Source organism: Heliconius melpomene, chromosome 1 (assembly GCF_056956725.1).
Source record: "Heliconius melpomene rosina isolate 202511_hmr_F chromosome 1, ASM5695672v1, whole genome shotgun sequence".
NCBI classification, from domain to species: Eukaryota; Metazoa; Arthropoda; class Insecta; order Lepidoptera; family Nymphalidae; genus Heliconius; species Heliconius melpomene.
The window spans coordinates 11773238-11790191 of NC_140389.1; the positions used below are offsets into that span (position 1 = coordinate 11773238).

General features: G+C 34.8%; 2 protein-coding genes across 2 annotated transcripts; both read right to left on the reverse strand.

Annotated features, from left to right (window-relative positions):
- Positions 1-12: 12 nt before the first annotated feature.
- LOC146541439 (transmembrane protein 164) lies at positions 13-3254 on the reverse strand. Its single transcript, XM_085185937.1, has 6 exons — positions 2997-3254; positions 2683-2865; positions 2144-2260; positions 1429-1507; positions 1258-1358; positions 13-658 (listed from the first exon to the last, which is right to left on the reverse strand). The coding sequence occupies exons 1-6, from the start codon at positions 3129-3131 to the stop codon at positions 428-430; spliced, it is 846 nt and encodes a 281-aa protein (XP_085042063.1). The 5' UTR covers positions 3132-3254; the 3' UTR covers positions 13-427.
- A 1994-nt stretch (positions 3255-5248) lies between these two features.
- On the reverse strand, positions 5249-16922 carry Col4a1 (Collagen type IV alpha 1). The gene is made up of 12 exons (XM_085185964.1): positions 16830-16922; positions 16655-16694; positions 14111-14437; positions 13669-13911; positions 12877-13098; positions 12420-12725; positions 11259-11726; positions 10284-10667; positions 9736-10192; positions 8047-9564; positions 6617-7848; positions 5249-6210 (listed from the first exon to the last, which is right to left on the reverse strand). The coding sequence occupies exons 1-12, from the start codon at positions 16847-16849 to the stop codon at positions 5950-5952; spliced, it is 5478 nt and encodes a 1825-aa protein (XP_085042090.1). The 5' UTR covers positions 16850-16922; the 3' UTR covers positions 5249-5949.
- Between the last annotated feature and the right edge of the window lie 32 nt (positions 16923-16954).

Sequence of the window (16954 nt, forward strand, 5' to 3'; positions counted from 1 at the left end):
TATTTGCCAGACTATACCAGGGATGTCACAGATACGGATATAAGAATACTATATCGGTGTTGGTCTCTGTTGTAGATATAAAAATATTTCAGATTATCCGTTAGTTCCGTAACTAAAACGGATAATGTCTTTTACGGATATTAGGTGTTGAGAATCTGTTAGGGATATTCGACTTAAGAGAAATTTTTTGCTATATTTGTAGTTTAGATTTTTTTGGTACTTACTTAGTAGCTACTTATCGCTACAACGTTCAGAGCGTTAATGTCTAAGTCTTATATAGATGCCACCCATATCCGAAATTATCCGAAATTTTAATTACGGATTTATTTTGATTACGATTACGGAAAGTTTTTTATTTCGAATATCCGATAGTTCCGATTACGGAACTCCATAACATCCCTGTTTTATAATAATTATATAACAATTACTAGTCAACAGGTCCATCTAATTTCCTGTCGAACAAATGATCCCTCATGTGTGGTTTTACCTTAGTTGGTGGGAATTTTGTCAAACAAAAATCGGCGACGAGACAAAATAACTTGCAGAGAATAGGGCAGAGGAGAGCCTGGTGTACAACAGCAGCTATACGGTACCAAGGGCCGTCGAACGGGTCCAGGATTGCAGGACATAACATGTGGTTCAAGTTCACTTGCGCGGGCTACAACAGAATAACAAATATATATATTTATATATGTGTGTGTAAAATCTGCTTTCCCTATTGTCACATCATATATTTTGCTATTTTACATCTAGAAATTATTTACTTAAATCGAAAATTATGTGTCCATATTATGGATTGAGATCCAAACCAAGTCAGACCTTTGTTACATTCTAAAAAATACTTTTTAGAATAAATTAAAATTGTTACTGTAGTGGGACTCGAACCAGTGATTCTTTGAAACTGTTCAATGGGAGAACCATTTTTTCTAAAAATAAGTATGTGATATATGTACATATATATTATTGATATATATTTTTTATTATATTTGTACAATACAATACACTTTATTGCACATAAAATATACAGAAAGTATATACAAAATAAACAGAAACACCATGTACAATAAGTACCTTATTGTAATCAATCATTGAAAATTGCAATCTCTTCCAGGCAAACTTTGGTTCTTGGAGTTATCTTAAAAAGATAGATGTATCTATTGTGTGCAATAAAAGTATACTCTATTCTATAAACAGTTCCTGGAAATTAACCCCCACAATTACTACGTCACTAGGTACAATTCCACAAACAATACTTACAATGGCAATGATTTGCAGAATAATAAAGTGGTATAAAAGGTTAAGGCAATAACTAAAAATAGCCCAATTAAAATCCCAGAATGGTTCTACATTATATACACCTGTAAAAAAATATGATGTTTAATTATAATATTTGTTATATACTATTTTGAGATTCGAATGTAAACATACCACCAATCCTTAGTAGATAGTATGGTATGACAAACATCATGCCATGTTGTATCCAATATAAAGCTGCTTCTGCTAAAATCTGATATTAAATAGTATATTAATAATTAGCTATAAATATGGGATGATTATTTACACAAGACAAAGCTTTAAATTATAATAATTTATGAATGAATTATATATATATATATATGATTGCAAGATAAATAATATTAAAAGAATTGTTTAATTTGACAAATATATTTGATATATTTGTCAAATTGAATATAAATATATACGTGTTTGTATTGAAAATTATTAACTAGCAGTTAAGAGACACTTTATGCAAAATGTCTACATCTATTCAAAAGATATTCATGACAGTAGACTAAACTTGTTAGCCTTGATATGTAGTCATAATATATAAAAGTGCATTAACACACTTAGCAATAGCACAGCAAACATCCACAATCACAAGCATGTTTAAACAGTTATGTAAGAATCCAAACAACACCTGCTACGGTTGGGCTTGTGAAAGTTAGTAGTCACTTTTTGTGTTTTTTATGTATTAAATGAAAGGAAGCTTCTGGCAAGCAGTTGCATAATTTTCAAATGTAGGCACTTGTGGAGGCTTGCTGAACTTTGTCAAGCATATAAATGTACCATAAGATAATGAAATCACAAAATTAGAATAAGGAATAAGTATTTGTTTATTGCAATAATTTAATTGTATACAAACTGTTCTTGAAGCTGTTTCTGGGAATAAAAATGCCAGTAAAGGCCCATTTAGTAAGTTCAAATGGACTCGAAATAATGCTGTAACTGTCTTACTAGGTGGAGCAGCTAATAGATATATCTGAAATAACCAAATTTGTAAAAATATATAAAGAGAAATACAATTAACGGTCAAACGTAAGCCTATTCCATATAAAAAAAATATGTAAAAATAGAATCAAGTGTATATTATATACAACAATTTTGCAATTTAAATTAACAGCTATTAAGCTGTTAATTTCCTAATAATTAGGAAACAAAATAAGAAATTGCTTTGATTTTAAATATTTTCCAGATTATATGTTTAATTGCTATAAACTGAATAAGTAACGCATAATTCTAAGTAAATATGTTTAAGTGGAATATCCAGTAGTAGTAAATAACAGCCTTGTCACTAGGGTCTCTCTAACTTGTCAACAGGAGACATGCTTAGTTATTAATATATATATATTTCTGAATTATATAATCTAACAGTAAATATTTATAAAATAAAATAACACTTACTTGAATTAATGTTGTTACATGACATGGATTTAATAAATATATAACCGTGCGTGAAGCAAATTTAAAACCAATTTCCATTCCCCATAAGAGAGCTAGAAGTATAACAAGAAATCTTTTGCCTCCTCGGTCACTTTTAAGGTAGATATTTTCATGGGGAATTTGTAATTTTGGGAATGTTTGAATCTACAACAAAGATTTAAAATTACAAAATAATATCGTTATACAAATGATAATTTAAAAGAATATATTTACATTAAAGTGAGGGATAGCATTTATTAATAGAAATATAAAAACAGATTTTGGAAATAACTTACAATTACGTAGACACAGGCAGTAATTACTATTAAAGTTTCGATTAATTGCCTCTGTGGAGATAAAAAATACGCACATTCCGGACCCACATTTCTAGGTACTGCTTTATTAGCACCACTGTAAGCCCATTCAAACATTGCAATTAATTTCTATAAGCTTAATTAATTAAATTAATTATATTTGTCATTAGTGTATAGATTTTTTAAAATAATTCACTTCCTATCATTTCCCGCTAATTGACAGTACGAATAAAGTGTTGCAACTTGCAAGTTTATTATTAATACTTTGTCTTGTCTGTATCTATGGCTTTGTAACTAATGTCTATGATAATCAATCTTATGTCTACGATAATTAATCAAATAATATTTTATTAGTTTGTATATATTATATTGTATTTATTATATATACCTGTATGTATTTTGAAAATTTATATTTAATTTTTTTGCACACCTACACATTTTGTTCTCCCACATGACAGGTTGGCTGGTAAAAAATGCTGCAATAAAGAATATAAATAAAAAAAATCTTTTCGTTTTAAATATTTGTCAAATCTTTGGTTATTTCAATGTAATGTGAAATATATCAATACTTTTTAACCGACTTTAGAAAAAGGAGGTTCTCAATTCATTGGAATCTTTTTTTTATGTATGTTCCCAATTACTCGAAGACACCTGAATAGATTTGGATAATTCTTTTTTGTTTCGTCACAGGTGGTCCCATGGTGACCATCTCAAGATCTGATGATGGAATGAAAAATGTAATGGAAACGTTATGAATATTATTGCGGTCTTTTCCATGTACAGTATACAGGCAGAACAGTATTAAAATAAGCTACATGAGCTTGTGTAACTATAAAAAGATATCTGAAATTTAACAATTTCTATTCTATATTATATATTCTAAATTCTTAGGTTGTTTTTATTTCTTTTTCATTATTCTTTTTTCCCGACTACTAAGTAAGGGTTATGTTTTTTTGCGTTTCATTACATAATTGAGGTAAGTATCGTTAAATTTGTCTTAGCAGCCCAAGTGTAAGAACACTTTTTTTTAACGTTACGAATATTATGGTTTCGAATACATATTCAAGTATCAAATTCAAGAGCTCAATACGAGGATTTCAGAAAGGTATATCATGATTATCATTACCATAATGAATACTAAGAAAAAAGTGAACAATAAAAAAAAATATATAAAAACAAAAACCCCCGACTGCATAAAACTAAAAAGATAATAAACAAGCCCAATTCTTCAACCAATAAAATATTTACCAGGAACCCCGTATAATTTAAAGAGATCCCGACTGTTAATCCTAATAAACCCATTCCTAATTCCCATTGGGTTTATTTGGATAGACTCAGAGAGAACGAAAAATAAAAACTCTGTTCTCCGCATATTTCAGTTCGTCCACTGTCACCACTTATCAATCTCGTTATATATGACAACGCAGGAGGAGGGCGTGCATCTTGTTCTGATGAAGGGCATTATTCACCTAGAAGGTTCACCTATCAAAGCTTGTCCTCTAGGTGTTCGTTGGTAATTATTTAAAGGTAAGGTAATAAAAATTTGCCAATGGTACCTATATAAATGATGGTCGTGAGATTCACTATTGAAGTATCTATTGGAATTATTATATAGTATTGAATACTATAATTAACAGAACTGAGGTGCTTTAAGGTTATATACTTAGATATTGTCATCAACGTAACGCTTATATATCCTAGGAAGACATGGTGCAGAATTAAGAGCCATCCTTTCCAAATCCTCCATGTATAAGTATATCTGCTATTACCAAATTATCCTCTAGCTTTCGCTTGACAATGCTGATGCAGTCCTTTACGGGTATACTTGTGAACAGCTACTGGACGTAAAAGTGACCATGGTTTTTATTTTAACTAGCTTAAGATCTTTCAACCCAAAAACAAATTGGTAAGAAACCCTGACATGTTTATCAAGTTTATACCTCGGCGTATCGATTTGGCTAACTATAGGAGGTATAATCAGTACAGTCGTATTGTGTATTCTCGGCAACCCATACAACTCAGGAGGTTTTACTTAGCTACAAAGAGTAAACTTACTTATAATTAAAACATATAAGTAGTTTCGTTCCGATAGCATAACGAAATAATATTGAAATATATTAGAATCAAATTCCTGGTCTTCTTCAACAACTTCTATGATACTTATGTAAAAAACCTTTAAGACAAGAAAAGGTTTTTTTTTTTTATTATATTAAGGTATTTTAAGGAAAATACGCTTAGGTTTTAAGTTATTTATTAAAATGAAAACTTAAAATAACAACTATGGTGCTATATGTAATATTAGACTATCTACAATGGCAGTGCTTACACCAATATATAATAGAGATATTTACTATAAAATATTAATTATAATAAGAAAGATAAGTTTGTATACCTATTACACTGCTTTAATTTGATAATGACTCGGTTATTTTCATCATAGTAATTTAATTTTTGAATGGAATGAAATTGAAAAAATATCGAAATACACTTTACAAGCATACATATATACAACGTTTTCTTATATGAATTCAAAAGCTCTATCAAAATTGTTTCTTTCTAAGGAAAATGTTTATAAATATCGAAATGTTTTTCTAAATATTTTTTGTGACTAGTAGCAATACATAGATACTAATCCATATTGTAATACAGATCTAATTGCTAAGCAATAATTGTAATAGTTTTGTATTTTAAGAATCAGATAAACAATCTTATGACTTATTGTTATTACATATGAAATTATATATACTATACAATACCTTAATTCTTAGGATTACATTGCCTTGGTGTACATTATAATATAAAATAGGTTCAATTTTTAATTTATTTCATAGCGTTACCTGATATTTCGATCCTTATTGATAAAATTTGTAAAGGAAAACAAAAATAAATTACCAGCTAATTTAATATAATGGTATTATGTCCATACAATATTTTGCTATGTTGTATTTTTAATACAAACTGCACATCGAGATACCCGTTGCAGAAGTCGTCCAGATTTAAGGGTTTCTCTCTCGGGCACGGAGAATTGTTTATTGTCATCAATAGTTGTAAGCCAGAAACTAAGCTTGTTAGCAAAATGATGACATGTTCCGCCTTCTCCGTTACATTCAATAAATGGTGTAGCTCGGAAGTCTTCCAAGCATGAGCCTGGACTAGCCAACGCCTGCCCACCACCTTGTGCACCAGCACCAGTATGCTATTAAAATATTAAAATTATTATAAACTTTACTGACGAACGAAAATGTCGTAATTAAATGATGATAATGTTAGTGATTAAAGTCTGATTTATTTAATTATTTTATTCATAGAAGAAACTATAGTTTTTTTCTTCACCCAAAAAAAAAATACCCTAAGCATAATAATATCACAATTAATATAATCGAGGAACAGAGAAAAAGGAAACGAAATAAAGATAAAAGAATAAAAATAAAACTACTTAAGTACATTAGGTTTCTCTTGATTACATAATTAGCAACATAATATTATGATTTCGGTTACTCTTCATCTGTACGCATAATAAATAGAACCAGTGAGTGTGTGAATATACCCATTTATACTCAATTTTGTATAATGTACATGTGTGTGTTGTTAAATTTACTTACCATAACAAAACTGTATCCAATCCATAAAGAATTCCAGCCTGCAGGACAGTTTGGTATATCAAGAGTTTGACTATGGACCGCTATAACGTTAGCTGGCACTTCACAAACTACACACCTGGAAATATATCTAGCTATTTCGTTGCTTTCCACTGGCATCATGGGATTAGGTTGGTTCGTAGACAGCCAGTAGCTCCTATCATTCCGGCTAGCATAATTACAAACATCATTAAGGTCACAAAACAGGAAAGGCATAGTGCTGAACTTTCGGACACACGAGCCAGCGTATCCTAAATCTTGATTATGTGCTTTTTCGTTGCCATCAATATATAACAAGGAATATCCATCCCAAAGTTTCACATGACCTGGTTCACACTGTGGTATAATGTCTGTTTGACTGTGACGAACTAAAAGAATTCCAGTTAAATAATCTGTGGTAACGCATGGAGCTCCAGGTGATCCAGGCAAACCTTGTAAGCCAGTTCGGCCTATTTCGCCTCTTTGTCCTTCCACACCTTGTAGTCCTTGAGGACCTGGCGGACCCGGAAGACCCCTCGGCCCAGGGAACCCTTTATCGCCTTTCCAGCCTGGATTACCATCTAAGCCTCTGGCGCCAATGTCTCCTTTAAGACCCGGAAGTCCATTTATACCTGGTGGACCACGTGGTCCTGTTTCTCCTTTAGCACCATAAACTATAGCAGCTGCTTCTCCTTTGTCACCTTTTTGACCCATTATTCCTGTTTGACCGATTCTACCTTGCAAACCTCTATCACCTTTTTCACCAGCATATCCCTTTTGCCCTGGTTCCCCAAATGCACCATTTAGTCCAGGTTCCCCTTTATTGCCTCTTTGACCTTGTAATCCAGGTATTCCTGGTGGTCCTTGCTCGCCTTTAATTCCAGGTAATCCAAAACCAATTGCACCTTTGTCTCCCTTAGGGCCTGTTTCCCCGGGTATTCCAGGAGGCCCGGCTGCTCCTGGTGTACCGTCAAAACCAGGTGGACCATTGATACCCTCACGCCCTTGTTCACCTTTTTCCCCTCTAGGCCCTGGAGGGCCTGGTGTTCCTGGTGTACCGATTTGTCCTGGAAGACCAGGTAACCCTTGCTCTCCCTTTTCTCCAGGAGCACCAGATAGACCTGGTCTACCGTGCTTTCCTGGTAACCCAGGCAAACCCTTTTCTCCTACTACTGTCATACCAGGTATGCCTACTGGACCTGCTGGACCACTGTCACCTGGAAATTTCAATATTTATTATTCGTAATTGTTTCTTCAATTTTCTCTTAATAAAAATTATTTTAATTTAAATATTTTTTGATGTAATTCATCTAGTAAACTATTCATTATTTATTTATTGCAATAATTTAATTAAAATTGTTTATCGCTTTGAAACATAGGAATGAAGAAATGTAAAAGAATTAAATTACATTTACCTTTTGCTCCAGTCAAGCCTACTCTACCCATGTCTCCTTTTTGGCCAGTAAAACCTCTGTCTCCTTTTTCTCCTGTTATACCCTGGAATCCATCTCTACCTCTTTCTCCCTTTCGTCCTTGAATACCAGCAATACCTGGTTGCCCAATTTCTCCTTTATCACCTTTAATATTAATAGAAGGACCTGGGAGCCCCCTATCTCCTTTTTCTCCTTCAATACCCCTTTCGCCTTTAATACCTTCTGAACCTACTGGACCACGCTCTCCTTTAATTCCATCAAACCCATCACGTCCAGCAAAACCTCTTTCACCTTTATCGCCTTTTTCCCCGTTAAATCCAGGTAATCCTCTTTCACCTTGTGGTCCTGGAGCACCATCCATTCCTGGCGGCCCTGGTAGACCAATATCGCCCGTTAATCCTCTATCTCCCTTCATACCTAATAGGCCCGGTAACCCTCGATCACCTTTTTCTCCTATTTCTCCTGGAATGCCACGTAAACCAGGGCGGCCTATATCTCCTTTTTCACCAGGTAATCCCGGACGACCATAGCCCGGTAAGCCAATATTTCCTTTGTCTCCTTTCTCTCCCATTGGTCCTGGAAAACCATCTTTTCCGCTTAAGCCAGAAATTCCAGGTATTCCTTTGTCACCTTTCTGTGCAGCTAGACCAGGTTCTCCTTTGAAACCCCGCGGACCTGATAGACCTAAATCGCCTTTACTACCTTTGCTACCCATTAATCCAGGTAAACCGGGTGGTCCTGGATAGCCTGTATCACCCTTACTTCCAAGAATTCCCTGTGGTCCTGGCGGGCCATCAAGGCCTGGTGCACCTGTGTTTCCTGGAAATCCAATTTCACCTTTATCTCCTTTTTCTCCAGGGCTTCCATCAAAACCAGTAAGACCTCGTAATCCAGGATGACCTCTTGATCCTGGAAAACCTTTTGGACCATCTTGACCTTGTATTCCAATTTCTCCTTTTTGACCAGGTAGACCAATAACTCCAGGCTTGCCTGGTTGTCCTGGATAACCTTGTTGTCCTTTCGACCCATCTCTCCCAGGAACGCCTGGGGTTCCTTGCACTCCAGGTGGTCCTATAGGTCCTGGTTCTCCTTTTGTTCCAGGCACACCTGGAAAGCCGGGTCTACCCATAAGGCCTAAATCTCCTTTTTCTCCTTGCAAGCCTATAGATCCCGGGGGACCGTCACTACCTGGATTGCCAGGCATACCTAGACGTCCTTGGTCTCCTTTATCTCCTTTTAATCCTGGCATACCCTGTGGACCTGGCATGGATGGACCAATTTCCCCTTTATCGCCTTTTAATCCTGAAAGTCCCGGAAATCCTCTTGGTCCCATTTCACCTGTTGTTCCAGGAAAGCCCATCGCACCAATATCACCTTTGTCTCCTTTAATACCAGGATAACCTCGGGGACCAACTGGTCCTGCACGTCCAGTTAAACCTTTTTCTCCCTTTGGTCCAGTATTACCAAAAGGACCCCTGTCACCTTTTTCACCCGGCATGCCTAATAATAAAACAATATTATCAGTGAATAGTATATTACACAAAATATGAAACGAAAAAAGTAAAATCTAATACATTAAGAAAATCTTTATGTGTTTCTCTGTAAGACATGTACTCTACATATAGACATTTATTACAATTGCATAAAAGAACAAATTTAATATTCCTCTACCTTGAGGTCCTGGAAGACCTTGAAATCCTGGCGGTCCCCTTTCACCTTTAGTTAACACTTTTATTTCTTGAGGACATTGACCTGGTTCACCTTTTTGTCCTAATAAACCACCAAATCCTTTATCTCCTTTCAAACCCTGATCACCAGCTATTCCTTTTTCCCCTTTTATAGATTCTCCTTTTGATCCTGGTAGTCCTGGTAAGCCATCAGTGCCGGGTATTCCATCAATACCAGGAGATCCCATTCTGCCTTGATCACCTTTTTGTCCAGGCATTCCACTAAGTCCAATATCTCCAGGTGGTCCATCTAGACCTCTTTCACCTTTAATACCCACGGATCCTTTTTCTCCTGGTGCCCCTCTTTCTCCTTTCGGTCCTTTAATCATACTTGAAGGTATAATTGCATCTGCACCTCTTTCTCCAGGTGATCCCATAGGACCCTCATCCCCTCTTTCTCCCTTTAACAAAAAAATATGAGTATTATTAATCAAGTTTTAATAATCTAAGTTGCATGTGAGATGTTTCATAAATTATTTTTATTATACGTACTGGTGCGCCAGGTGATCCAGGTGATCCATCAATACCATCAGATCCTCGTTCACCTGGTACTCCTACTGGACCAGTAAGTCCTTTTTCACCACGTTCCCCTGGTAAACCATCAGAGCCACGGTCACCTTTAAGACCGGGCGTTCCAGGCCAACATTCATTACAACGTCCCCCGATATCTCCCTTCTCACCAGAAATACCAGGAAGACCGTTGAATCCTGGGCTACCTTTTTCACCTTTTTCTCCTGGAGATCCCATTTCTCCAGGACTTCCAGGTGTCCCTAGAGTAGAATTACCAGGAACTCCTCGTAAGCCTGGATATCCTTTCTCTCCTTTTTGTCCTTTATCACCAGGATATCCAGGTTGCCCGTGACTACCCATTTGTCCCTAAAATATACATTTTATTTGTTTTTAAGGAGTTCGTTGCACATTATAACTTCATAAAATTTATTAAAATTAGTTTATATGGAAATGTTGAATAACTTAGTATAGACCATTTACTCTAAAGCTGAACTTACGAACACATACAAATCGCTAAACAATGACACAAAAATAACATCAGGCAGAAAATATACAATAAATATCTACCCTATAAAAGAAAATATATAATAAATATATAACTAATATATTTAAAAAAAAAAATATGTATTTTTTATGTTGATAAAAATGAAATTAAAATTCTAAAATTCAAAGAAAACTTCAAATGAAAATAGATTTGAACAATTTTGATTTCTTGGTCACTTAGACCAACATGGGAAAATTTCGATGAAAATATCTATCGGTTGAATTAAGTAGCCTCCTCGTTTTTGATGTTAAGAATAATATACAATATAGTAATATATGTTTTTGTTTGCTGCTACGGAACACTTCGTACAAACTGCATGTTATTGGAATATATATTTCTTGTATGTCTTTTTATATATATTTCTAATTTCAATTTTAAAGTAGACGGTCTATAAATTATTACATATTACTTACAGAAATTGAAAGACCATCTTCGCCTTTCGGGCCTCTTGGACCTTGCGGACCAGGGGGTCCGTCGTAACCTCTAGGCCCTATATCTCCTGTTAAGCCATTGAGACCGGCTTCACCTTTTTCTCCTTTTTGTCCTGCTAAGCCTTCTATACCAGGATTACCAGGTTCACCTGGTCCTCCACGTAGGCCCATGGGTCCTGGTTGGCCCATATCTCCAGGTCTTCCATCCGAACCAGGTGGACCAATTGGACCAGTGTAGCCTCTTGGCCCTGGTGGTCCCGGAGGGCCGCGTGAACCTGTTCGACCACCTGCTGGACCTGGCACTCCCTTCAATCCTCTAGGACCTGGCAAGCCATCTTTACCGGGTTCCCCTTTTCCACCAGGTCTACCAGATAGACCGGCTAGACCATCTACGCCTCTATCACCCTTAGGACCCCTTGTACCAGGGGCACCATACATTCCATCTCGACCCTTAAATAGGTGTTTCAAATATAATCAAAATAGATATGCAAAGTTTTAAGTTATTAGTAAAAATACGATACGATAGGAACGAGGAATAAAGATAAGCTTGTTACGCCAAGTTTTCGCCTCCAAAAAGTTAACAAATCTTTTATGGGTCTGATTATACGTGTATATAATAAAATTTCGCAGTGTATTCTAGGTTTGCCACTTCCAAAATTTAAAGTATTTATAAAAAACATTCTAACAAGTAAAGCTTATTACACTGTACAATAATATTTGGAGAATGAACATGTATAGAGTTAATGTCTATTGAATGTAATGCAGGATAGTTGCCAGCTAATGTAATAAATTGTAATTGAGTTTCTTGCCGGCTCTTCTCAGCAGAACTGCCTTCAGAACCGGTGGTAGCTTTTTGTTTATATATACATTCGACGATTTAAAAGTGTAATAGTTTATTTGAATAAAGAATATTTTGAATTTGAATTGAAATTGGAATTAATGTTCAGGGCACTATTATCAAAGGGCATAGCCAGATAAGCATAAGAAAGCTGCACTGGCTTCTAATAAAGTGATTTTTGTATCTGTAATCTTTACAATAACAAAGGTTGTAAAGATTACAGAGATCCCTCAGAGAGTATAAAAAAATATTCATAATTATTTATTTTCATTTAGATTTTCATAATAGTTATATAATTGACTTACTCTTTCTCCAGGATTTCCACGTATACCCTTTTCTCCTTTAATACCCATTTGGCCCGATAGCCCTTGTTCACCCGTAGGCCCTGTATCTCCCTTTTCACCCATTCTTCCCGCTTCTCCTTTCTCTCCTTTAGGTCCCATATCTCCTTGTACACCCTTGATAGCCCCTTTATTGTCTAAAGATGGTAATGTTGCTGCTGGACAGCTTGGCCCTCTATCACCCCTATCTCCTCTATCTCCTTTGTCACCTTGTATTGATTGTCCTTTCGATCCCTTTGAACCTTTATCACCTTTAGAGCCAGGTAAACCCTAAAAAATACTAAATATTTTAGATACTTATTTTACCATGTCATATAACATGACACATAAGAATTATTTCTATATACGGTAAGGCAAGAAATTATTTACCATCTGAAAATAAAAAAGAATTGTTAAATAATATTGAAAAAATATTCTTTACCATTGATCCAGTTTTTCCCCTAGGGCCAGGTAATCCTGAAGGCCCAGTTAAGCCAACTGGCCCTGGAGGGCCCTGCATGCCATCAGCTCCAGGTTCACCTTTTTGGCCTTTAGGATACCGACCCATATGTGCCGGTTCTCCTTTGTCACCTTTAACACCTTTAGGGCCAGAAAAACCTCGAGGTCCTTGAGATCCTTTTGGCCCCATTATACCAGGTTCTCCCTATAAATGCAGTTAAAATTATAAACAAAATAACCGGCTAAGTACCACCAAATCTTTCGTATCAAAGTCATAGGCCAATGAAAAATGCAACTTAGAAAAGTTTAAATTAATTTAATTAAAAATTGCTGGGATACACACTCGCATTGTATAAAATATACATCTCTCGGACGATATTCTCAGTTCTTTTCAGTTTTTTTATTTTTTTTTATACTAGGACTACGGGAAGTACTCTATAGTTTTGATTAGGCGGCCAATATCGTGCAAATAACGGCAAAAACGATGCATAAACCTTGTATCTTTTGATTGCGTCGACTTGAAGTTTAATTTTCTGTGCTCCAAGCACAAACATAAGTTAATATCAAACGTTCAAGTCTGCGGTCCCCGCATTTGATACTAATTAATACCTTAATTTCAGCTCGATACCTGATCTTAAGAAAAATGATCTTGACAGACAGACAGCCAGACGGATAACAAAGTGATTCCATGAGGCTTCCGTTTTTTTCTTTTGAGGTACGGAACCCGAAAAAACACATTATTTCATTTTAATAAGAATATTATAAAATTACTTACATCCGTTCCATTGCACCCATCTCGTCCTGGTATTCCGGACATACCTTGTTCACCTTGAGGTCCAGGAGGACCAGCTAAACCAATAAAACCTTGCGCACCGGGTTTCCCTCTATCGCCTTTTGGTCCGCGAGGGCCTTGAGGTCCAACTTGGCCTTTTTGACCTTTGGGCCCTTGTTGACCATCAGGACCTTCATGACCTGGCAAACCTCTTATTCCTTGTTTTCCAGACATACCAGGAAAGCCCTAAAATTATTTTAATACTATAACTGTGAATAAAGTAAATTATTATATTTATTTTTTATAAAAATAATTTTAAAAATTACGACAAGAGTTTTTTAAAAATTATGTTTTATTATTTTTTCGGTTCCTTGCCACGTATGTGAGTATGACAATATTTTTATTTATATACATATTCTAATAGAAAAATATCGAAAATTCTTACTCTGCTGCCTTTCTGAGCGAAACATTTAGGTACGCAGCAGCCTGGTGCAGTACAGTTTCGATCGAGTCCAGTAGTTCGTTGTCGAGTTACAGGGTCGAATATAGCAAAGTTTTGGCCATAGCTTTGCGGTAGACTTTGTGGTGGCGCTTGTGATGGACCAGCTGATAAATCTGGCCTTCTTGATAGCCCGTACGTGTTAAAAATGTTACTGGTGGGAACATTTGGTGGTTCATATTCCCTTTGCGGAGGCCAATTTGCTTGGGATGGCCATTGATTTTCATAAATATTGTTTTCTTCTACATCTCCTCTTTCAAAACTGTCCCGTTGCTAAGTATACAAAAAATAGAAAGATTAAGAGTAATTTAAATTTAAAACATGACTTTTATATCATTCTTTATAGTTGACAGTAAGTGAATTGAACTTAATTTTTTATTTACTTGATTATATTTTTTTTTCTTACTCTACACAGAACATTTACTCTACGAGTACATAAAACAATTGTGAAGCATATTATTGTATCTTAATGTTTCATTAAGCGATTAACGCGGAATAGGTAGACATACTATAACGGATAATTTAGTAAAATTTTTGCAATACCATGTTTAGATTATGATTATTATGAACAAGGGTTTGATAAATATCTAAACAATAAAAAAAACCTTGCTGTTTTAATCCGATGTTTTAAATTAATAATCTTTGTTTCTACAGGCCTCCATGTTTCGAATTGGCACAAGCGTGTGGTTGTAAAGGCGACAAGTTGTGAGTTTGATTCCCACTCGAGGATATTAAATAATTTATATTTCCATTTCTTTGCTCTGATAACAAGACTAAGTTTGGTTTGGCGGAAAGTTGGGAACAGGCTGTTTTAACGCTAGGTTCCCTCTGCCTACCCTGCTATATGCAGCACTAACAACGAATTTTGTAGTAAATATTCTAATCATATCAAAATCATACAACTACCTCAATAGGTACTTAAATTTTTAAATTCTATTTGGAAAGTGAATGAGTCAGATGTGTCTTCACTACAGTTATGTAGGTATACTCCTAAGAAATTTTTTGATTTCAATTTGTAAGTTGCAATGACAAGTACTATTAAAAATTGTTATGTGATATTCTGCTATGAATGCATTTTGCTCGTAAAATGATACGACAAGTTTCTAAGTACGACTGATGGTCTATTTGAAATAAATTATTTATTTTATTTATAATACATAGTTTACCGGAAACACTTGTTGTTTATTCAATTTTAGAATAAATAAGTTTTAGTGAAGTTATGTGTCTGCGTGTATATAGCAATACCGGATTCAATTTCCACTCGGTGAAATTAAATCAGCTTCAAGCTGTATCCTGCATTCAACAGGGTAGGCAGAGGGAACCGAGAATTAAGATGCTCCGTTCCCCACTTTCCGCCGAATTATGGACGCATTGCGTGTTGAGTGGCGAAACTCAACGCCGCGCTTTCCGGTCCAGACCAGAGTGAAGTAATGAAAATATTAATTTAAATAAATATTTCCATTTTCTTTAGTGGGGATCGAACTCACAACCAGTTAGTTACACACTTGTGCCCTTGCCTACGACTGGCCTTAAACTCTGAGAAATAGGTATGTTTAAATAAGTATTCCCCGAATTGTTTTATTGAAATTAATTAAATAAAACATTTGCTTAGTATAAAATCAGTTCCATTAATTGCACTTACTGGTAGAGATTCTAATGAATCAGATTCCAATTTGGGAGACATGAAGATTTAACGTGTTGCAAACTTTATATATTTTTAAAGTACAAGAAATCAATCACTATAGAGTACATGCACAATGTATAAAAAAAATATGTAATATTGTAGAGTAATCTAAATAAACTACTTTTAATATTTTAAATATTATTTAAATCATTCTAATAGTTTTGTCTGTCGATCAAAAAAAATGTTTACGCAACAAAATATCACCTTTCCTTTATGTATTGCGAATAGTAATAAATTAAAATAAATAATGCTAAATTATATAATTTTATATTTTATATTAATATGAAGCAAAATTTAAATGGATACTTATGTACCTTCAATTTATTAGTTTTGCCACAGTTAGTAAAATAACTATAAAATTAATTCGTTTTGATTTTTTTTTATATAAATTAAATAATTGTGTGAGAAAAATTGTCTTTGTTCTGTATAATTCATATTATTTTGTTCTATAGATACAAGTTTGCGCAATAACGACGTTATAGTACATCCGAGTGATAAACTTTGTCGGTCTGTGTTATTTTACAACAATAAGATATAAGCAAAGAAACCTATTAAATTCAAATATAGATTATTGATTGATATAATTATATAATATTTAATAATACGCAAGCTTTTTATGTCAAATATTTATCTACCGGCTTATCTCGCGTTTTTGATGAAATTGCAAAAGGACGAATAGAAGCCGACGGACCAGTTGGTACGAGTGCCCTTTCCCTGTCCCTACATTCCCGAATTTTTACAATGTTTTATTTAAATTACCAGAATAAAAAAAATATAATTATCTTAATAATAAAAAAAATACTCACCGTATTTACTCCTGTCAGAGTCACTAAAACAGCCACCAACCTGTTAAAATTATTTTATGTTGTATTGTGTAATTATTATATAAAAATACATACCAGATAAAATGAATATAATTAATGAAAAAGTGACTATACTTAATTATTTTTTTAACTTGTGATGAAAATAGGTAGAGCTTACCAGAGTACGTGGACCGCCATAGCCCGGAGCGCGCAGCGCCTGTGTCCCGTGCGCGCGCGCTGTTTGTGCCGGGATACTAAGGAAAGAGAAGCACTCGGGCGGCGGCCTGAGCGCCCCCGCCCCGC

What these genes read in the sequence shown, in the direction of transcription:
- LOC146541439 (XM_085185937.1), bottom strand. Translation starts at nt 3,131, where the DNA reads ATGTTTGAATGGGCTTACAGTGGTGCTAATAAAGCAGTACCTAGAAAT. An exon ending in CAGAAACAGCTTCAAGAACA is followed by an intron (nt 1,508 to 2,143) that starts GTTTGTATACAA and finishes ATTTAATATCAG; the next exon opens with ATTTTAGCAGAAGCAGCTTT. An exon ending in TTCTGCAAATCATTGCCATT is followed by an intron (nt 659 to 1,257) that starts GTAAGTATTGTT and finishes ATTCTGTTGTAG; the next exon opens with CCCGCGCAAGTGAACTTGAA.
- Col4a1 (XM_085185964.1), bottom strand. Translation starts at nt 16,849, where the DNA reads ATGGCGGTCCACGTACTCTG. An exon ending in AGGTCTTCCAGGACCTCAAG is followed by an intron (nt 9,565 to 9,735) that starts GTAGAGGAATAT and finishes TTTTATTATTAG; the next exon opens with GCATGCCGGGTGAAAAAGGT. An exon ending in TTGGATACAGTTTTGTTATG is followed by an intron (nt 6,211 to 6,616) that starts GTAAGTAAATTT and finishes ATATTTTAATAG; the next exon opens with CATACTGGTGCTGGTGCACA.